We start from the raw sequence: 24,064 nt of genomic DNA on the forward strand, positions 1-24,064 counted from the left end.
ATAACCTGGTTCGTTGAAAAGCGAAGCAGTACCTATGTTAAACTACAACATCGCCAAGGTCGTCACTTATAATATCACGTCACATATAAATTTAAAACGGATTTTCCTCATTCATCTGTTTTTCAAGTGAGAATTCCTGACATATGATGCGCAGTAACAGTTTTGAGGTGGACTATAGTCAGTCATCAAATAATAATAATTGTCCTTCGAAGCCAAAATCTGAATTTGATACTACTGGTGTGAGGGCGTCACCCTTTGGTATTAGATTTTATGATCACTTTCATTATACACGTAGATCTCTAACGTAGACGTGGCTTAACGGACGATGACTTTACCTGCCATCTGAAGTACAAAACAAATGGCAATAAATTTACTTATATGCTACAGTCTATAAATCTCTACTATAGGTATATACTCATTTACACGTCACCTACCTTCATAGCATGGGGGGAAAGGAATTGTTAGTAATGGGATCTAACTGACCCATTGCTAACAATACATCCTATTAGGTCTACCTCCACGTAATTCTGACCTTGATTCTCTCCACTGGCCTGCTTTCATCGTCGCCTATCATCCCTCACTGGTGCCCCGCCACCGTTTACCGATAGTGACCTAATAGGACATATTGCTAGCAATGGGGTTATCAAACTCCATTGCTAAGAATCCCTCTCCCCCTGACCCCGATAATGCCTAATATAATGCAGGTAGCTGTTAGTAACAGTATTAAAACGAATTGTATACGTTTTAAATAATTTTAATTGTGTCTGCATCGGGCGCATACTGTAGTAGACGTAGTGTGAAACATTTGTTTCAACTGTCGTAACAACTTTTCATAATTGTCTTTGTTTTTCAATAGTTTACTGGTACTCAGTTGTGATACGACCTTTTGAATTTGGGGTGCTAATGTTGTCAAAACCTTCACTCCACGTTCGTCATGAATCATATTTTGATGCTGAACACCACGACGAGCCTGCCATGTAATAATTTTAATATTATTTGCATAACTTTGCCTATACTAGTTAATAAGTAACTTTTTATACTGGTTAATTTATACGGGCCATACTTCGTAATTTATTTCTACCAGGTTAAAATAATAATATCTTAATGTGAATTTATTTGTTTTCGGTAAAATTCTATTTTTAATTTATTTCTCTCTTAATATGGCGATGTGCTATTTATCAGGCGATGAATGTACTTTCTCTTGGGCACTGCAACTTTCAGAAATCTTTCTTGCAGTTCTCCTTGCGAATTGTGAGCAGCACATATGGTACACTGGAAATAGATATATTTGGGAAACTACAGACCTATATTTAAGAAATTAAATTAAATTTAAGAAAATAGAATTAATATTAAGAAACAAGAGTTAGAACATAACACCAGGCAGATTTTTTTTTCGAATATAATCGAGCAACCAGACATTGCTTTTTGTAGCACTTGAGAATCGCTACATTGCGCGTAAGTGAATAATACTACATATTTTATTAAGGTTTCCTGTTTTAAGAGTCTACTCCACTTTGAACTACGGAGAAAATTTAACTTTTTTTATTAAAAATATCTAGAGTATTTTTAAAAATAGAATGTATCTTTTGTATTTCATCTGAAATTGTAACATGGAGTGAATGTACCGTTCTCAAGTTTTGATGTACAGAATGAAGCGGTTTCCGGCACGGTGCCTGGGTAAAGAAAATATTTTTGTAGTAAGCCGGAGATATGAATGCAGTGTAACAGTTTAGCAGCAGGTAAATACCTAATTTATATGGATAGATACATATAATACAAGATTTTATTTCATTAAGACTAAATCAAATATTAGTAGTTTTAGTATTAGAAGAGTGAAAACACAGATTTATAGGTTCCCAAGAGACTACAGCACGGGGTTCTTCAAAAGGGGCGTAAAGAGGTTTCTTCAGGGTCGGCAACGCGCGCGTAATACCTCTGGTATTGCAGGTGTTCATAGGCTACGGTGACCACTTACCATCAAGTGGGCCGTATGCTGTTTGCCACCTCAGTGGTATAAAAAAAAATTTATAGATGAGTTATTTATTTGTTTTTAATCTTAAAAGTATTTTTTAACGACGAGTTTTATTGCTCAACCCCACTCAAAATCCCCGTAATATGGATATTACACAACTAATAGACGTAATTAAATATATTTTCTGGAAATACATAGAACAATGAAAATATAATACTGCTGAACATAGGCCTCCTTGGGGAATTTTGCTAGTAGTTGCCACGTTTGGTTTTGGTTGAGATAAGATGTTTTAAGAGGGACGATGCTGCCCATCCCTTGATCTTTAAGTTCCTTTAACCACCTCTTACAACACCTACGGGAAAAGCAAGGAAAATGTAGATTTCACAGCTAAGTTTCTGAAGGTCGTTCTTAAAATCTCATGTATATTTTATCTTAATACGTCGTCTATGAATGATAAAATCAACACGTACGAAGTCGCAGACAATTCCAATTACACGATTAATCTAATGCATTAAAAACTATACTGAGAGATTGTTTTACTTACAGCATTTACAATATAAATCATAAAGAAAAATACGACAAAAATATAGAATAGTTGGCCAAGTACTTTCATCGTGTTAATATAGCACAGTACCTACTTTTTATATTTCTATTACATGAAATGTACTACATAAAATTATAACCGCAATTTCTACAGCTCTAAAACAACTGTAAATCATGTAAGCAATTACAATTTATGGTTTTGTTCTGTTTCACAATGAAATTTTGTATAAAATGTGTTATTCTCCAAAGTAGGCTCCCTTAACCCTTTTAGTGCCATTGATTTTTACTCATATCTACTTAAAAATGCCAAAGAAATCTTTGTCGTGTTGATGTCATTTACCCTTGTCTCTAAAAAAAAACCTCCAAAAATTATCTAATTTTAATATTTTTTTACAGCAAGCTAAACAGCGACTGATTTCACGAGCGCTATGACGCTCGTGGCACTCAAAGGGTTAAGATCTGATAGGTACTATTATACCTAATTTACGGCATATGCCTACCTCCACGATCCTCCATGCTAACCATCGTAGTTAATATCTGATGAATTCCTTACGATAGGTTAAGCAACTATTGGTACCTATCCAACGTTTACAGATAGCGCCTTTTATCCTCAAGCATAATGGTATTCATACGACATGACATACGGTCGAATATTACTCATGCCATGGACATGAAAATTAAAAAGGACAAATAAAGCAAAATAAAGGAATTGCATGTGGATTTCTTTACTATTATAGTATATTGTAACGATATAATAGAGCCGTGCTGCAATAGAGTGGATCGTCAACTTATTTATCATACCAAGCGTCATAAAAAAAAGGTCTACTAATTTCAATTGGGTACCTCTGTCCGATTCGTATTTTAACCGTGAAGCAGTTGTGTTTGCATGGCTGTGTTTCGGTTTGAAGGGTGAATTTACAGGGTACAGAGGAATAACACCTGAGTCCTCAGGAATGGCAACGCATGGGGGGTATCATGGGCGAAACAGTATACTTTGTTATGTCCATGGTACTGCTCATGACTATAGGCGACGGTTACCACTTTCCATCACGTGGGACGACAGCTTGTTTGCCATTCTAAGTTGTATATTAAAGATGTAATGTCAAAATGTTCATATTAGGTAATTTCGTGTGCGAATTACATCTCTCGATCATGTGGGATTTCTAAAAACCGTCCCTTAATGTCTTCCTAGAAAGGTGAAAGTTGAATTTTATATGAGTTCATCATTTTTGAACTTGAAATTTATTAGGTTCAGCCATTTGATGTTTAACTAAGAAATAATTGTTTCAGCAATAAAATAATCATCCCTTGACGGGTTGAGTTTGTATCGTTATTATTAGTGAATATTGAAAAAGATGGCGTGCCAATATAACTTGGATAATATATGACAATTGCATTATTTACAAATATATGATAGCGATTTATAGAAAATATTGTATAATATCGACTTCTACTGTGAAACTACATTATTATAGTTAAATATATTTTAATATGAACTTTTTACAGAAATATCAAATGACAACATGGAATAACTATAATATTCTCCAGCTATACAAAAGCTTTCACAGATTTATATCTGAATGTAATAGATATGTTCATCACAGACCATGTGTATCTTAAAAGTAATCTTGATAGACCAAGATGGTCACGCAAACAGAGTCGCAGGTGAAATTAGTGTAATTAAATTCTTAAAATCATCTAAATCAATTGAGTTCAACTATGTTGAAGGGTACACAGGTGGTATATAGGTATATTGATGGAATCTGTTCATGGTATTATTTGGTGGATTCAGACATGTAGCCAGGCACTCAGCGCGAGACTCGAAATTGTTCTGGTTACCACTGCAACCAGAATACAATCGGCGTTTACATGTTCTGGAAAGGAGAAAATATAACATTACCATTAATTTTACTTCTGTTTTGATGGCAATAAAAAAACAACAACTAAGAGTGAAACGCTCCAGCACCGCTGATCTCATACAAAAAAAAAAGATAAATTTGATAAATTTTTTGTGATGTAACTACAAATTTACGATTTTTGTATTTTTCCCTTTTATTTGTTTTGTACGACATTGCTTCTTACCAAATTTCATGATCCTAGGTCAACAGGAAATACCTTATAAATTCTGATTCCATTTCAAATGCCAAGATATATACTATAAATGGCCCTATCTTTTGATTGTTAACATAGAAGGTTAATTTTTTCATAGCTTCAAGGTATTGAAGACTCAACTACGGATATTAATTTCAGACCTCCATCCGTTCCTGAGTAAAAGGGCTATGACAAATGGATTTTATATATAAACATATATAAATAACCCTGCCAGATCAACCTACACACAGTTCCCCCTAGAAACCTTCATGGTAAATTCTTATATAGTTCATCATGTTGGGCTAACTGATATGCTTTCATCTTTATCTATTATGCTTTACTTACCCTGCAAACATACATCAATAGCACAGGTGGGTTGTCATTCCATTATCACCCATTAAAAAAAGAACCTCTCATAAACCTATTTTAGCTATTGAAGTGCTTAATCCTTTTCTTTTGCACCAATTTCTCAATATGAAAAACAGTGGGACAACACTTTAATAATTAAAATAAGTTTGTAGAATGTTTTAGTTTTTAGCTAAGAGAGCTAAAATTTAAGGAATGGATATCACAGATTACATACAAACATTTTTTTGCTTGGCCAAACACCAGGCTAAGTGACATTGGCCTGGTGTCTCAATGATTACAGGTGATAGATGTTGATGCACAACTAATATACATTATACAAAGACTTACTTAGCATATTTATCCCAAGCCCAGCGGTTGAAATATCCAAAGCAGTTTCCATATTCAAATGACAGATCTCATCAATCATATTTAATTATAGATTCATAACAAATCCTTATATTAAAAATATAAGAAAAATTCTGTTTCATTTTGGTGATCTAAAAAAAGAATTCCCTTGTTTATATACTATTTGGATTAAAGCGATGAGTGTATAACCAAGGAAAAAGAGACAGCACTTAATATAAGCCACGTAAAATGACTTGGTCAGGAATATCTAACCAAACTACACAGGGGAGAAAGGGATTGTTAGTAATGGAGACTGAGAATCCCATTGCTAGCAATATACCCAACCAGGTCGACCTCCTCGCGGTTCTCCCTGGAAACTATCTTGGTTAATTCCTGATGAATTCATCATGATAGGCTAACTGGTCTCTTTCCGTTCTCATCTATCACCCTTCACTGGTGCTCCGCCACCGTATCCCGTTACCGCAGACGGGGTTACCATACCATTTTCACCCATCAAAAAACCAAATTACACAAAATTCTCCTTTTCTTATTATGTTAGCTAACCTGATGGTCAAAATGGAAACGAATAGGGCTATAATAATACTTTAGTTAGATACCTTTTCGATATGAATAAAATGTAAATATTTCTTACAGAAACGCGAATTGTGTGATATAAGAAATATATAAATATTATGTCAAATTGCTCGTTCCGATTAATATTTTTTTTAGTAAAAATAAAACGGATAACTTTATTAAATGTATTTATTATTTAGTATAATATTACTTATAATATTATTAAAATCTTAGTTTCCTAATATTATTGACAGTAAACACAAGTTTTCCCCACTTCCCGTAATATCTGGTCAGTTTCTAGAGTAGATCTCGTAACAGAGTCAATATTAATTGTATATTGTCCTAATTCCCACGTCAAAATAAAAAGAAATATGAAATACAAAACTAAAACTCTTCCACGCAGAGTTTAGATTGCAGCCATTTGCATCGCATTTGACATACGCAGTAGTTCTGTTAGTTAAGTTGGCACTATTGTAATTAAGTCATTTAACTAAATGTTGGCAAGATGTTTTCTGACCAAATCCATACATTAAAATGCTAGAATAGAAATTACTTTTAACGATATCCACAGAATAAATATAATAAATATTTTAATTGATTAATAATTTGAAATAGTATATGTTGCTTAGATTTTTTTATGCGTTTAGTATGTGTTGCTTAGACTTGTCTTTATTTAATTTTTCATCCTATTTTGACTTAAAATCGAAAAAGCACTCTAATGTTCAATCAAAAATTCTCGCGTCAAAATATTAGATTTTTTTAAAGAAGTGGGTAGGCTTTTTGCTCGTTGAAATGTCTACTTTCTGATGCTAAAATAATACACTACTATGGTAAATGTTCACAGAAAAGCCAAAGAAACGAAAAAAAAATCTCTAATCCAAAATTTTTTATCATTATGTACAATTATGAGCTATTTATTCAAATTTACACTTTAATGTATCTTACGTTTTTCGAGTAATTATCGATAATAGTGTTGTGCTACTATATCGATATTTCTGTTCTAGATTTAAGATTTAGTATAATAAAGTTAAATTTAGACATTTTTAACAATAAAAAACATTATAATATAAATAAATCTTTATTTAAATAATATTTATACATACATTTGATGAGATGTAAATATTTTTTTTTATTGGATGAACATGGAGTGGTAACCTCGCCTGCGCTAATGAGATACGCTGGCGGGGCACCAGTGAAGGGTGATCAATGAGGATGAAAACAGGCCAGTTAGCCCATCATGATGAATTCAATGCCCATCATCACGAATTAATCATGATAGTTTCCAGGAGGAATCGCGAAGAGGTTAACCTGGTTGGATATATTGCTAGCAATGGGATTCTTAGTCTCCATTACTAACAATATCTTTTCCCCCGATGTAAATCATTTAGATATTCTATTAATGTACAATGTAAAGGTACAATGACTACAATTAGCATTTATAGATATTACGTACATTATTACTTAAGTTCAGAAGTTGCTGCTAAAGACCAGCACATTACCGTGCTTGTGGACTATCGTAGTTCCTCCAGTGCTGAACACAGATCTGAAATATTAAAGTTTCATCTTTAGTAAAACTTTTCTTCTTCAAACATCAAACATTCATTATCATTTTCACTATTTATATAAATTCATATGTATTATATAATATAGTAAATACTTAGATTTAAAAATAATTAATAAACTATACTATATAATTATACTTACTGGCAATGATATTAGTCGTCTTAACCCTTTACCATTCCTGAAAGTTCTGCTAAAGATATTGTAATAAATTTTGGTATATAGATTATTTTCTTTTTCAATTTGACATGGTTTTATTTTCTGAAAATTTTCCCCTATCAATAAAAAAAAAATTCCATTGTCTGATAAAGGACAAATATCCCTATTGAGTGTTAATGAATACAATAAAAATTCATACCAATCAAACAAATTTTCAATTAAGTACTAAATATTATATTTACTAACACGAAATCAGTTTTAAAAATAGGAACTCAGTGGTAGCTGCTAGTGCTTCATTAGTGACACATCTGTGTGAAAATATTCCCAGCAAAGTGTTACAGAAAGGCTGATTTTTTAAATTTTGCATTCATATCTACTCCGTTTCTCTTCAAACCTGGTATTACAAAATCTGTAACTTTTAGCATTATCATTAAGTTTCGGGAAATGCTTACCAACTTCTGCTAGTCTTATCTAAATTACCTCCTTTTTTATTTTTAAACATAACCAGTTTCTTCTAATGGAAAGTATAATTATTCCTCTAACTAATCACAGTCTGAATATTCGGTGAGAATTGTAACAATTTACATGGCCACATAAATACAAGATATATGAATTTATCATTGCTGCCTCTAACATAAACTAATTTCATCCAGGATATCTTAGATTTGCGACTAATAGAACAAAACGACCTATAATAGTCAAATTTATCAACACCGCCCATATTTTGCATATAATTCACTATAGGCAATGGGCAGAATAACTTTTTTTTGATACATCTTTTGTTTCCTCTATATTTCTGCAACTTCTTCAGGGTTATCAGCACTAGTCAATACCTGGACATCTTTTGTATGTATTCATTTAACATAAAATAATGGACTTGAATGTTTAAATATAAATTCACCAATCTTTAGTTTGGGCCCAGTACATTTATTTCTTTCTTATTTTGACAGACCTTTTCTATTTGATGTTATAGTACCAGTAGAATAGATACCTCTATTATAGAGAGCCTGAAATAAGGGCACACTTGTGTAGAAGTTGTCAAATGTAACTAGTATATCAGCAGAAACATTTCTGCAAAATTTTGTCACACCATTATAAGCTTAGCCCTCTTCCAATGCTGGTGATGGATGAGCTTTACCTACAAATATATCAAATTCATGTAAGTGCCCTGAATGAGAATCACACCTTGCCCAAACTTTATACCCTCATTTTATAGACTTTTACAGCATATATTTTTTCATAACACTGTCTGACTGACTATTACTGAACACAGTTCCCTTGAAATGATTGATTCAGTATAGTCAACATGAGTCTAATTTTATTCAGGTAGTCAAAGTTAAGCTTTCCATACTTGCCTGTAGTAGTGTAATCATTGAGATATAAATATTGTAATTTTTTTTTTCTTCGTAGAGACAACTTTTCTTATTTCATTATTTTTGAAAAAGAAATCTGTGGACTAATACAATTTATATCTGGTTGGGGGTATATATCCATTATTATAACTATTCTAATTATTGTTTCAGCCTTTAACTGTCCACTACTCAATATAAGCCTTCCCATAGGGGGATTGCGGAACATAAGCCTTCCTGATAAGGGGAGTTTTGCTAGTAGTTGCCATGCTTGGCAAGCGCAGTTATGCTTTTACAGATGTTTTAAGGGGGACGCTGCTGCCCATCCCTCTACCATAACCTCCCTTAGTCACCTCTAACGACATCCATGGAAAAGGAGGAGGTGGCCCATTCTATGCCGGGATCCACATGACGAATAACTATTCCAATAAATGCAACATATTTCTGCTCCATATGTTTCAATTCAATCAGTTGCATTATTATGTAAGGCATATAAATTTGTGTTATTAATAATATATAGAATTAATTGTTCTGGGAACATATCTTAGAAATAATCAATTGTATTTTCTGTGTCTGTTCTATGAGTATATATTTTTGTTGGAGTCATCTCATCATTAAATGTAGGAATTGAGTGGTTTGTAACTTTATTAGACCAGTTGTGAGGAGTTTGTAAAGAACCAAAGGGTTGCTTGCTCGCAGGAAATGGCTGAGGTTCTGTCACCGATTCTTTTATAAGATCTAGAGAGTTATTGGCTCCTAAGCTTGCTCCAGGGATTGTTTCCTTCAACTGCAGTCCTTGAATAATATTTGATTGAGATGTTTCCTTAATGGGCTGACCTATATCTGAAGGCGGTGGAATTTGTTTTCCGAGCAAAGCATTTTCTACATCAGCAACAGTTTCATAAATTTGTTCAGTACAATCTAGGGCTTGATTTATGTCCAGTCTTTTATAATCTCTGTTAGTAATTTGTTTATCATCACCATCATTATCCTCATCGGACAAGTTAAACATTTCTGCTAACGCAACTTCTATTTCAGCTAATTGCAATGATGTTTTCTGAAAACAAAAAAAAACAACGTTTATGTAAAGAAAATAAAATTCTTGACAAAAGCGCGTAAAAATTATAGTGAACTAACGGACGATAGGTATACAGTTACCCACATACTTTAGTATCATTTTTATATTACAAGATATCTATTATTTACAAATCTGTTTTAATATTTAATAAACTAATATAAACAGCGTCAAATTATTTATAATCATTTACTTAAACTCACCTGATTTTTAGATGTCATAGCAATAATTTTTTTAAATTCACCAAATTTTTAATAAGAAAACAACAAACTAAAGAAACTTAAATAATTATCAATCAAAAACCAAATGTCAAAAAGTGTTAGAAAAAACCATAGACAATTATATATTTTTAAAATTTGTCATTTTGTGGGTTCTCAAAACCAATGTTCGATTAATAAATACTTTTTTATGTGGGATGAATTTCACTCTTTGATTAGTTAAGGGTTAAAAGACTTATGTCCATCAATAGTAGTTTATTCATAACATTATGAATAAATTTTATTAAACCAGTAATAACCATACATACATATTGATAAAGAAACAAAGTGAATAATTATACATAAAATTTATTATCCTAATTTTTGTTATAATCAATAAGTATATTATATTTTGATTTGGTATATAACGGAAGACGTCATATTTAAAAATTATGAGCACAGATTATGGCACATAGATATTACCTATGTCATTTTGTATGATGAGAATATTCAATACAAGTAAATATTTGTTCTGAATAAGAATTATTTATTATAAGATTTTAATTTGACAGACATAATTTACCTTATGTTATTTTTAATCAATATTTCGATAAAATACGGAAAATTATATTTGTATCTATATAGCATTTCGGTCCTTTGCATGAGAAAGAAATGACCAACTTTATAACAAATAATCTTTGGACCAATCACTTTTGTTGAGCTCTTTTCCACAGCTTAAATTACTACGGTTCTGTCTAAGAACAAGATTCTATCGTTTGTATGGCAGTTTTAGGGGCTTGTAGAAATATTACAATAGAAACGATTAAGAGCTCAATGGAGAAATTGTCTACCTACAATTTCTCCAAGGTTGTCAATTTCTATTACTATTATTTTTTATATTAATTTCATTTTGTAAAGAAAAAAATAAAGTGCTACCAGGTAGACAAGTCATAAATGAATATGTAACCATAATTAGATAAGCTTACTTAAGTTTTCTGATGTTAATAAAAAATTGGAATTAGTAAAATATTTAACAATATATGATACGTATTTACAATATTATAAACTGTCTATTTTCCTTTAGTGATTCCTTCCCAGTAACAAGTTCATAAAAAAATGCAATATTTAATTAAATGTCAACGTATCTGTTACGAATTTATTTACTACTAGATATACAAACTAAAATTTATGTCAGTGATTTCATGTGGCACTTTTGTATATAATCAGTTAGAAATGGAATATTAGTTTGGATTTACTTATCAAAATAGGTATTTCTAAATGTCTAAGTAATAATTACAGAATCTACATAATTATGCTATTTTAATGGGACAGCATTTGCCAATTTTTAGACAAATTGGCACGAAAAATAACGATATATCGTTACTTTTTATCCTATATTCAGGGTGAATAGAAACAACTTACATTTTCATGTTTCTTTTAAATAAAGCTTATAACTAACTTATAACGTATTGAACATATTAAATTAATCTTGAGCTTTATAATAAATATATTTATATCTCATGTTAATTCAGAAAAATATAAAATTAAAAAAAGGTAATAAATGTATGTTATTCACCCCGTTTTAAGTATTTTGTAGTAATTACAATTGCGCGGACAACGGTACCATCAGTATGTCAAGTCGATTCGAGTTACAAAATTATTGTCAATGCTATTTAATTCTTAGATTTGACATCTGTCATAGAACAAATGTGCAGCAAATTTAGCGTTACAATTAGCCGAGCTAATCCTAATAACTTAATTATCCGGTTATAGCAGATTAGTCAGTTATATGGATGTAATAGCTGGCTATTTGATTATTCAGCTATTGTATAAATGACTTACCAGCCCAATAACGTAATACTTAGCGATAGCTAGTTGACTCCAGTTACATTACATCAAATGCAATCATCAACGCAGTAACATATAAGTTAGATGATAGGATTTTGCTTTTTTTTTTATTCAACGAAGTACTTTGTAGATATTAGTATATCCATTAGTAAAGCAAACGCTTAATTTTGTCCAATGTTGTATCAACCATAATCGAACAGATCAACTCAAAATCTAAGTTCATAGATCATAGATGTCGCCTAATATTGTTGATAATATCAATTTTTGGTAATATTTATCGATGATATTGACGAAATTAAGATATGTTTTTATTAATAAATATATCTACCTAATATTGTAATGACTGCGAAGTAGTTCCTTGAATAAAAGTAATAAAAAAAAAAATTAAGTCGCAATATTGAATCTTCAAACTTATTTATTACTGCAGTGAGGATCGAACTCAATGCAAGTAATTATTATTAGTTGAATATATATAATAATAAGTTATTGGTTATTGGTATACGTTATCAGTTCGGGCGTTTACAACTAGCTACGACAACTAGCACTGCTATCGATAGCCGATGTAGCTACCTTAGATAGTGGGTAAACGTAAATGGCAGTTAGTGGACGCTCGAGGATGGCTACAACCAATAGCTGGTGGGGGGAAAGGGATTGTTAGTAATGGAGAATAAAAATCCCATTGCTAGCAATATACCCAACCAGGTCGACCTCCTCTCGGTTCCCCCTGGAAACTATCATGGTTAATTCCTGATGAATTTATCATGATGGGCTAACTGGCCTGTTTTCATTCTCATCGATCATCTTTCACTGGTGCTTCGCCAGATTTCCGTTAGCGCAGGTTACCATTTCATTTTCATCAATTAAAAAATAAAAAAACCAATAGCTGGTTACGTCGACGACACATAACTGGCTATTGTTTGTTTGTTGTTGGATAATAATGGATTGGTAATCCCGCCTACAATAACGGTATACGCTAGCGGCGCACCAGTGAGGGCTGATACGTGAGAATGAAAAAGCAAGTCAGTTACTCCATCGTGGTGAATACACATGGAAATTAGCACGATGGTTTCCAGGGGTCCCCACGGGGAGATCGCCCTGTTAGAGTATATTGTTAGCAATGAGAGTGGTAATCCGCATTACTAACAATTCCTCCCCCCCCCCATATCATCACTATTTAAATATTATAGATATACTACACATATATCATAGATGTACTACTAGATATACCTATGCGATAAGCGTAAGCCGAGGACGGGTCGCGGGGAAGTCGACAAAGGCAGCGGCTGTAGATCAAAGGACTCGCAACGCAGAATGTAATTTATTAGCATTGTGGTACATACTTATTAGTATTATGTAGTGCCATTGATATAGACAGTTGTTCTTTTTTTTTAAAAAAACAAATGATGTTTTTATTTTTTGTTTATGGTAATATAAAATTTACTAGAAAAAAAAAATCCTGAGACGATATTAATGAATATTAACACAGTTTCAAAAAAATGGATTACGTTAATTAATATGCTGTATTATAGGTGACTAACTATACTCATTTATTGAGTTTTGTACTCTTTTTTCGCAAACCGTACTCTTTTCAAATCCTGTACTCTGAAAGTACTCATTTGTATAATTTTATACTCATTTGTATTTCTAACATTTTTTTAGATTATTTTATTTCAATTTTATTAATTAAATATTTAAAATTATTTTGATAGTGATTTGATTTTCATTAGAATTTCAGTAGAACATATCCCAGATGAAAATTTAAAAGTTTTAATAGAAATTTTCTTATGTTGTCCAGGCACTAATGCTGCTGTTGAAAGGGTATTTTCACTAGGGAATGATTATTGGAGCAGTAAGAAGTCGCAACTTTCTGTAAAAACATTATCTGTCGTCTTAACAGTCAAAATTTTATTTAACATGCAAAATTAAAGTTGTTCGGATGTGGCTACATTATTACACGAACATCCTCATTTAGCAAAAAAAAAACCACTCCAAAGAAAAATATGTTTTTAAAAGAAAATAAAGTTTTTATTGTTTTTTCCTCTTTTTTTCACCTATGAAATACTTGCAAAGTGTACTCTTTTTGAAACAAAAAATAGTTGGTCGTCTTATATATATAGACATAAAGAACAATATGATCATTCCAGAATATACTAAATCTCATTTGAAATACAGTAATTATTATTCCTGTAAACTATCATTGTTTTATATCCAGAATAATTGAAAATAATTAATTGTTCCATATAATAAAAGAGAATCCTTATTTCCTTACTAACGTTATAAATGTGAAAGTGAGTTTGTTTATTTATTGTTATTATTATACACACATATTATTTGTGATAGAGATAGACGTAAACTTTTAAGCCCATTCAATCAAAAGAAATTGTGGGTAAAAACTAGTGTAAAAATGTATAGGTAAACACTATATACATTTATGTAATAAGAAATCTAAACCGAATACCTCTTAATGTGTTATCTAATTGCATACAAATTGTCTTAGTTCCTGGATTCACTGTTGTTTTATGCCTATGGTAATTGTAATGGGACTTTCTTTTACCCTTTCGTCCGAATGACATATAAACTAATAATAAAAACAGTAACAATACACATGTTTTAAAATCTTTGCAAAAAACCAATTTCATAGGTGTAAGTAAATATAAAACTGAAAATAAATTGAAATACCTATAAAATATTTTATTATCTACATTTAGCAGTAGTATGCAGTAAAAAATAAATTGGTAAGTTGAATACTGATTTACCTTTAAAACTATGGAGTCAATAATATAAAATACGTATTGTGGCACTAAGAAGCAACTTCAATTGTAACAAAATTTATAAATGGACATGAGATTAATCCTTATTGATTTAAAAAAAAAAAGATGATTTAGAAGTGCTTGTAAACAAGTCTATTTAAATAAAGATGATTTGAATTTGAATTAATGTTCAAAACTGATTCAGAATAAGCGAATAGAGACCTTCTTCTTATTGAAATTCCTTAAAAATATACATATAATATCTTAATCAACTTCACTACATAGTACAAAATAAAGTCGCTCTCCGTCTGTCTGTCCTTATGTATGCTTAGATGTTTAAAACTATGCAACAGATTGTGATACGTTTTTTTTTTCATAGAGTGATTCAAGACGAAGGTTTAAATGTATAATACAGGGGTGAAAGGGATTGCTAGTAATGGAGACTGAGAATCCCATTGCTAGCAATATACCCAATCAGGTCGACCTCCTCACGGTTCCCCTTAGAAACTATCATGGTTAATTCCTAATGAATTCATCATGATGGGCTAACTGGCCTGTTTTCATTGTCATCTATCACCCTTCACTGGTTCTCCGCCAGCGTATCCCGTTAGCGTAGGCGAGGTTACCACTCCATTTTCACCCATCCAAAAAAAAAAATGTATAATACATACATAATATAATATAGAAACACTGTTAATTAATAGAAGTTTCTAATGTGATGTCATAAATAAACATATTTTTTTCCCTTACATTATAAACACTGGCTGAACCCTACGAGATAGATCAAAATAATGTACTGCAATATTATACGTCTTAAGAAGTTCTACAAAAAATCCATGGTATATGCCTATCTCTTAGGGATAACCTGCAATAACCATTTTTAATCTTTTACTTTCTACGAGAAATAATAATTTATTTACGAAGTAATTTTAGGCAATACAGCATTAATCTTTATCCAATAAGATACCAAATATACCAATGTATTTAAACATTGTGCATTTAATACAGATCAATATGACAATTACAGTATGTAATTTAAATGAATATTTTGGAAGATATTACACGTTTAAATGCAGGGACATGGCCCGGGAGCCGACTACGCTATTTAGTATCAGCATTGCACCCGTGCGAAGCCGGGGCGGATCGCTAGTATAAAATATAGAAGAATATACTTCATTAAAAATTCAACCCACCTATTGACGTAAATTACGTATTTAAGTATATCCAAGTAATTATATTTCCGTCTAGGTTTCTTTTTATTTATATTTGTTTATCGTGGTGTATAACTGTTATATTTCGTTTTTATACATCTAAATTTAAGGTTGATAATAAGTTGACCCGTTTTTGAGACTTGAAGCTCTATTTATATAACCTAAGATCTAAACATACTTCTCTGTTTTTAGAATCATCGTAAAACATATGATTCGAAAAACTGTTCTTTTGTTAAATTGTTCAATACCAGTTTTATTATACGTATAATGGAACAGTAAGGACGTAAATAATTTAAATATCTGGATAATTTGGAAATATAGTAGTTTAATTAAAAAAAATACAATAAATATGTAATGGCGAATAATATATAATGACCAAGATTATTAGTATTTCAGCCATTAATTGTCCATTGCTGAACATCATCCTTCCCCATAAGGGGAGTTATGCCAGTAGTTGCCACGCTTGGCAAGCGAGTTGGCCACCACAGTTAGGCTTTTACAGATGTTTTAGAAGGAACGCTGCTGCCCATCTTTCCACCATAAGCTCTCTTAGTTGCCTCAAACGACACCCATGGGAAAGAAAGGTGTGGTCCATTCTATGCCGGGGCCTACACGGTGATATATATTTAAGAAGTATATTTTTTTGAACGGTAATACAATTTTTTTTTAGGAATTACGGAATTTTAATATGGCATTAAAATTATTTACTTGACTATATAAAAATACCAAAATAGTTTAATACATTGTAATGGGAGAGGAGGGGATTAATAATAATAGAGACTATTGTTCCACATTTATTAGCGACTTTGTTTGGTATCTAAATATAATAGTTACTCCTCCTTTAGCCCGCTGAAAAGCCCGAGTAATGCTCATCCAACTTTTTGTACGAGGTGATCTCTCTGTACTAGAATAGTATTATATTATCTGTGCCATTGCATACGGGCGCGGGGTTGTTTATGGTAATGTAAAACAAGAGCTGAGCTTCTTGACCATTTTTCTCAGCTAAATTTGTATTTCGAATAGGCGGTGAATTTATTAAAAATGATTATTAGAAAATGCTTATAATTAAATTTACTTAAACAAAAATTGTTTAATTTATTTATATAAAGGTAATGATAAAAGTATGGCTGGCGCTGGCGGAATACCTATCAATAAATGACATGATAATAATAGACGAAGATGAATTCAATTGTCTCATCATGACAAATTTACCAGGAAATAGACACGATGGTTTCCAGTGACGACCACGCGATGGCACCGGACTGATAGAGTACATATATTGCTAACAATAGGGCCATTGGACCCTATTATTAACAATACCTTGCCCATTTGATTTATGGAAGTCAATAGATATTTAGTTGAAGATGTTTAAAATTGGTCGAAGTTATACGAATTTGTCAAACGAAGATATTAGTAAGAGAAGGGGTAGTAAGACTAGGCAGAAAGCTATGTATCAATACCTAATAATAAGAAAGGTTTCTGCTCTACATTAAAAACTTAAGTCTTCAAAAGACGGTTTATATAAGTAGGTACTAAAATATAATTATTTAAAAAAAATATAATCTTTAAAATTCAAAACAAATTATCACTACATTATTTCTTTAAAGTGAGTACAATATTAGTCAACATGATAGGATAGATAAAACATGTATGTGCATAGAAAAAAGAAAACATGTAATGATTTTTTTATCTATAGTATGCGTAATAGTTACGTAGGCATTTACATAATAGGTAAATAATGTCGTTAGTTAACGAAATGGATATTTTAATTATGAATAAATATTCTTATCTAATAAGTACCTATTTATTCTATTTTGAACGTTTTCTTTTACGTCTTGGTTTAAATAATCAAACTTTAATGTATAACTTACATTTATTTATTTGTTTATTTATTATACTCGTAATTATCATAATTCATACTAACAAATCATATCTTTTATAGATATTTATGAAAAATTGTCTTATTTTTAATAGGTAGATATAATGTTTTTATTATACCTTATATAACATTCGTAAGTATTAGTATTTGCATCTTAGTATGTTCTTTTTTCTTTGTTGTACTTACTGCTGTATTTAGAATGTCATTTGCTCTGTATGTAATAGTTAATAGTAGAAATTATATATATATATATATATATATATATATATATACGAGGTCTGTCCGGAAAGTTCGTATAAAAGTGTTCTGGAATGCGAGAAAGAGGAGTGGGGAGGCCAGGTAAGCGCAGGACCCTTTCCTTATGTCCCTAACAATGCTTCAGTTCTGGTCTGACCGCCGTGCGGTGCGAACTGGCTTGTCACGCCATCTGTGAAGTTACCTCTTAACGAAACCCCGTCGGCATGGAGCCCGCTTCCGTTGAAGAGCAGCGCGTCGTAATCAAGTTTCTCTCGAAACTCGGCAAGAATGGCCGTGAAATTTTTGCCGATCTCAGAACAGTTTATGGGGATGATGCTGTGAAGGAACCAACCGTCCACAAGTGGCTAAAAAGATTCAGAGAGGGCCGAGAAAGAGTTCGATGTTCGGGGGATTGTCCATCAAGAATTCGTCCCTCCAGGCCAGACAGTTGATGGAAAATTCTACGTCGATGTGCTCAGACGCCTCAAAGCTCGTGTGGCACGAGTTCGTCCAGAATTGGCGCGAGAGGGGCGTTGGATTCTTCACCACGACAATGCCCCTGCCCACACCTCTCTTGTTGTCCGTGAGTTTTTGAGTAAAAATTCCATTACGGTGACCGAACACCCCCCTATTCGCCGGATTTGGCCCCGTGTGACTTCTTCTTGTTCCCAAAAACCAAATTGGTACTTCGGGGGCGGCATTTGGGGGACATAAATGAGATAAAAAAAGCTACGACGGGGCAGCTGAGAAACCTACAACCAGAGGACTTTCAAGGAGCCTTCTCACAGTGGAAACGGCGTTGGCACAAGTGCATTATGTCACAGGGGGAGTACTTTGAAGGGGATAAAATTGATTTACCTGAATAATTGTAAAATAAAATTTTTAAAAAACTTTTATACGTACTTTCCGGACAAACCTCGTATATATATAAAACATTAAAATATTAAAGATTGCTGGAAGACAACTTACAAAGTTAAGCTCGCCTGTTGCATATCTTTATTTAATATATATTATATGTTTGTAATTTTTTGTGTAATAAAGAGTAAATAATTAAATTTCCAAAATTTATGTTGTTGTTTCAAATATTGTTACTTCAAAGTAGGTATCAGAAACGTCTTTATTTTAACATATGATGATATTATTAAGAAAAACTAATAATTTGATGTCTTTCTTTGGATGGATATCTAGAGTAATTTATTGGTTTGGCGTTATTAACTTTCACACACAATCTTCTTCAATTTAGTCAATCTGTGACTTCCACTGTCCATGTCTCATGACGATCTATCTAGTCAATGTTTTTTTAAGGCGAGTTCACAATGTCGTATCCTAAGAACAGCCATATTTACATATCAGGGGGTCTATCATGAAATTAAATTCCGAATTTTCGAACTCAATTTCGTGTTTTTGTTCATACCAAAATCGTAAACGGAGTTTTAGATTTTGTTCGTCATAAATTCTACTGTAATAGTCCAAAATAACGATATTTTAACATTTTTAGTTGTTTTAAACAATAAGTATTATTTAATTATAACATTAAATTTGTATTTTGTTCGGCCCCGAAACTTCGAAAAATATTTCATGGTAGGCTCTCTGTTTGCTACGTATTATTTATCTATCTATGTAATCCTTGTTATCTATTATAATGCTTAATTTTGTACTTATCATTATGTTAAAAAGCTTTACATTTGTGTTAAATAAATAAACCCTTTCAATCGGGCAACGGCAAAGACTTTTTATGCCTAATCGCATGCTAATAGTAATAATTAACGTGGACCCCGTCTGATGGTAAATATTTACTTTAGCCTATTAACAAATAAAAAATTTTATTTAAAAGCAGTAATTAATATCTTTAAGGCAATTAGGTGAGTATTTATTATAATTCAAAACGAATAAATATTCAGGGTTCATAACCTGTTTGATCATTGTTGAATTAAAAAATGCGCAGGAATTACGTATATTATTTCTAAATAAAGATTCAAAATCGGAACTCTCTAAATCTTACTCTTCATTGATAAAAGGTTTAAGGCATTCCTTAGTGCTTTTATCAACAAATATTAGTTGGTTCATAAACCCATTTTTTTCTTCAATCTATCAATTTAGAAATTACTTTTTTCAGACTATAATTTTCTTCAGACATTTTTAAAAGTTGCATTGTTGCATAAAAATACATACTATGCTTTCTGTGGTATATCTAGTTTCATTACGTCTTCGATGCAACCTGGTAACTTATTTAATATGGACTGATCTATGACTATAATTCGGAATGAGCAGCACCGGTTTTAGCACTAATGGCACATCATTACTTGTTGAGTGGCGAACGATACGAATACGAATGCTAAGCGGTGGGCGGGGTGCGTGCGCGTGCGCTTTTTGCTCGTGGCAAGGCGACCGGGCAGCGGTGCACCGGGATCTATCCTTATTGTATTTTATTCTGTTCTTTGCTCTCTTTCCCAACGATCGTCCCTTGCCGTACATCCGTATTTTAGAACTTTACCTATAACAAAGCATGCTTAGGATTTTATTTCGTACTATGCCAATATGATAACAAAAAGTTACATCGACGCCCGGCAAACTTATGTTTTGTTTTGTTTTGTGTTCGAGTGTTTTAAATAAATATTAATCGTAGTAATTTGTTGCAAAGTATTTTATTACTAAATTAAATTTTGTTTTTAACATTATGAATATCTATAATTTTGTGATTCATATATTTTTGTATAGTTTTATACACATTTTTATTGGAGTTGTGAGCGATTTAAGGGTAAGTGGATTTTGCGTATTTAAAAATATTTGTAGTATTTCTTTTTTTAATGCTTTTCCGTATTTTTATTTTCTTTTACTTATATAGGTTTAAAATTAAATATAAACTATTAAATACAGTGCCAACATTTATACAGAATGTTATAATTTAAATTTATTAAGTAGATCCTGTAATATTTGTATGTCTGTTGTTTTTGTTTCTAGAAATATATAAAAGTATGGAACTAGGGGTATATTTTCAAATTTTGACATTTAACTATGTGCATAATAAAAAAAAAATATTAAGTAGATAACATATGTGTGTCTACATTGTGATAACTCTCTGTTATTTTTTTGCAAGCATCTAGATACAAAAATATGAAACTATATACTATTTACAAATATTTTTAGATAGTATAAGTTTATTTATATTGATTTTAATAATTAATCACCTTTTTATTATGTAAAGTGGTACTGTACATTCTACTTTCAACAGATTAAGTAATTGCATGAATTATTATTTTATAATTATTAATTACCTTTCTCTATGTACCTATCTCTATTTATCTACCCACATCAGATGAACCCAAGATAGGCAGGTAGCGTAGCTAACTGTATACCTACTACGGTTTAAACCAGCTACTTGTTATTTCCCGTGTCTTTTGTACAAGTATCTACCTCTCTATTTGCCCAATTGATTGACATGATATGCTGCAAAACTAGATTTAACGCTAGTTGTAAGCAGTCATAAGCAGACAAATATAAATCTATAAGATTTATATTTCAGAACGAAATGTCACGAATGTAGGCAAAGAAACTATACAAAACCACTGGATATTTATTATAAGGCTGTATATATAGGTCATTAAGTATATAGATACCTACATGTAGCTAGTATAACTGGCGACAATATATTACGTTGTTATTATAACATTAAATTACCTATTCACTTTTATATATACATACACATATATTTTTAATGGTTGAAAATAAAATTGTGACAGTAGAGTGATAGTGAATAAGGGATGATAAGTGAGGATGAAGTAGGTCAGCTGGCCTATCATGACGATTTTACCATTAACCACGACAGTTTCCAGGGGGAACCATATAGAGGTCGACCTGACAGGATATACTGCTAACAAGAGAGCAGTGACGGAAAGGGATTGTTAGTAATGGAGTCAAATAGCCCCATTACTAGCAATATACCCTGTAAGGTCGACCTCCACGTGGTTTCCCCTGGAAACCATCGTGGCTAATTCTAGTTAAATTCGTCAGTATGGGCTAACTGAACTACTTTCGTCCTCATTAGTCATCTATCACTGGTGCCCCACCATTGTATACCGATAGCGCAGACGGGGTTACCATAGCATTATCACCCATTAAAAAACAAGAGGGCAGTTAGATTCCATTACTAACAATCAATTTCCCCCACTTTCATATATTTTGAAACCATAAATATATTACAGAATCCTTCAAACACTTACCAGATACGTTTATGTCGGTTTGAATTGCAGAATCCTACATACATGTCTATGGCATTTTCTTTAATTGGTTTTGTTTATTTCTATATTTACTACCGCCTATGTTAATAAACTGATAGTTCACCTGCTGAAAAATGGTGACTATGACTATTACAAACAACATCATATACCTACGTTAATTAAGCGACTTCAAAAAAGGAGGAGGTTATTTTATATGCTTTTTTTAACATGGGACCCCTCCTGCCTTTACATACATCCAAATTAAATTATTGGGTATAACACAATTAATTAAGAAACTATATAATTTTTAATATAATTTAAGCAGCGAGAAATTATACGGCTCGCCGTATCCGACATCTTAATGCTACGTAATCATACGTATTTTAAAAACGCCTCCGATACCATATAGTTGATTATCAATCTTGAAGAAATCTTTTCAAATATTTTAAGAATCCCATACAAGTAGTCTTTATAATTATTACACGTACGAGTAATTGAAATATAAAATGCATGCCGAAGGTGCATGCTTGTATGCAAAAAAGTGTAAGTACCTATAAAAATATTTTGTCCTTTGTTTATTTATTATAAAATATTTAATATATTTTAATAAATAGAGATATTTTTGCTTATTTAATTATTTCTGGGACTTAACTAATTCTCTAAATAATAATTTATTCAATACACGAAGTAAAATCCATATCATAAACATTTAAAAATATATTTTGTTTTCAGTACATAAAGCAACTATATATTTTAAAAGGATAACTTTATTACGGTACTTAGCTACGAAAATAAACATTGCATATAAAAAGATTTTTTTCTATCCAAGCCCTTTATTCCTGAATCCAGCCAGCTTGATGTCTTTTAATGATTAAACGAGGATTAAAATATTATAAGGAGATTATAATTTATAGTACCAAGCGAAAATTGGCATCAGACAATACATTCACTCGGTTGCCAATGATGCGAATTGAATTCAAATGAACTCGTATAACGAAGTCGAGCTCGTTTATAAGGAAAAATAATCATAAGCATAAGATTTAAAGTCGTTTCGAGTACTCAATACCTATTGTTCGTAGAATAGACTGAATTAAATAGATTTGTTTTGAGTGACACTATTTTATTTGAATATGTAATAAATATTATTTAATATAAAGGTTTAACGCTCTTCTAATATTGTAAATGTGAAAGTGAGTTTATTTATTACCGTGCTAAGATCTTAACAGCTTTGTCAATTGCTATGAAATTTGGTATACATGTACCCACTACTCGTAAACGGGATAGAGAAAGACATAGGCATTTATCCGATCTGTGATTACATTCTGGTTACGCGAATGAAGTCGCGAGTAAAAGATAGTACATATAATGTATCTATAATCAATACTATTAAAATTTGTTATCCCAAATATAGGTACTTGGGATAAATTTTAATATAGTTTGTCTAAACTAATAAAAACGACGAAATTTACGACAAAACCAACATTATACCTAATTATAATTACAAGCTTCGCTCCTGATCTTGAGATGGGCACCAATCGATTCAGGGATGAGGACGTGAACTCTTCACTGAAATACGCCAACGTTGGTGGATATGTTAATAAAATTCATTAGTTTGAAATAAGCAATTTTTCGCAGCCTGTACTGTACATTACATCCCCATGGGAAATTATATGAAGTCGAACACATTTGCGGGGAAAAGAAAACTGCATT

At 31.7% G+C, this 24,064-nt stretch overlaps 2 protein-coding genes and 1 long non-coding RNA gene across 9 annotated transcripts in view; 1 reads left to right on the plus strand and 2 right to left on the minus strand.

Annotated features, from left to right (window-relative positions):
- Nucleotides 1-719: 719 nt before the first annotated feature.
- On the minus strand, nt 720-5,725 carry LOC113518082 (uncharacterized). Of its 2 annotated transcripts, none has more exons than XR_008253026.1 (3): nt 5,303-5,725; nt 2,517-4,389; nt 720-970 (listed from the first exon to the last, which is right to left on the minus strand). It is a non-coding gene; the product is annotated as an uncharacterized LOC113518082 (long non-coding RNA). The 2 variants fall into 2 exon arrangements; XR_008253025.1 differs by having other exon boundaries at nt 721-1,272; nt 5,303-5,724.
- Nucleotides 5,726-6,963: 1,238 nt separating this feature from the next.
- LOC113521151 (uncharacterized) lies at nt 6,964-10,360 on the minus strand. 3 transcript variants are annotated; one of them, XR_008253028.1, is made up of 3 exons: nt 10,219-10,360; nt 8,583-9,997; nt 6,964-7,415 (listed from the first exon to the last, which is right to left on the minus strand). XR_008253028.1 is itself a non-coding variant. In XM_026906587.3 (2 exons), the coding sequence occupies exons 1-2, from the start codon at nt 10,234-10,236 to the stop codon at nt 9,485-9,487; spliced, it is 531 nt and encodes a 176-aa protein (XP_026762388.1). In that variant the 5' UTR covers nt 10,237-10,360; the 3' UTR covers nt 7,803-9,484. The 3 variants fall into 3 exon arrangements, 1 of the variants encoding a protein (XP_026762388.1); XR_008253027.1 differs by having other exon boundaries at nt 6,965-7,415; nt 7,838-9,997; XM_026906587.3 differs by lacking the exon at nt 6,964-7,415 and having other exon boundaries at nt 7,803-9,997.
- A 10,116-nt stretch (nt 10,361-20,476) lies between these two features.
- The window catches only part of LOC113519841 (SPARC-related modular calcium-binding protein 2), a 36,727-nt gene continuing 33,139 nt past the window's right edge, over nt 20,477-24,064 (plus strand). For 2 of the 4 annotated variants that reach the window (XM_031911650.2, XM_031911651.2), the window contains exon 1: nt 20,477-20,895. In XM_031911650.2, the coding sequence (XP_031767510.1) occupies nt 20,815-20,895 (81 nt within the window). In that variant the 5' untranslated portion in view covers nt 20,477-20,814. The remainder of the gene's footprint in view (nt 20,896-24,064) is intronic. The other 2 variants (XM_052896456.1, XM_026905058.3) reach the window with 2 other exon arrangements.

The sequence above is a fragment of the Galleria mellonella genome, unplaced genomic scaffold (assembly GCF_026898425.1).
Source record: "Galleria mellonella isolate WM207_F2 unplaced genomic scaffold, CSIRO_AGI_GalMel_v1 utg33, whole genome shotgun sequence".
Lineage (NCBI taxonomy): Eukaryota > Metazoa > Arthropoda > Insecta > Lepidoptera > Pyralidae > Galleria > Galleria mellonella.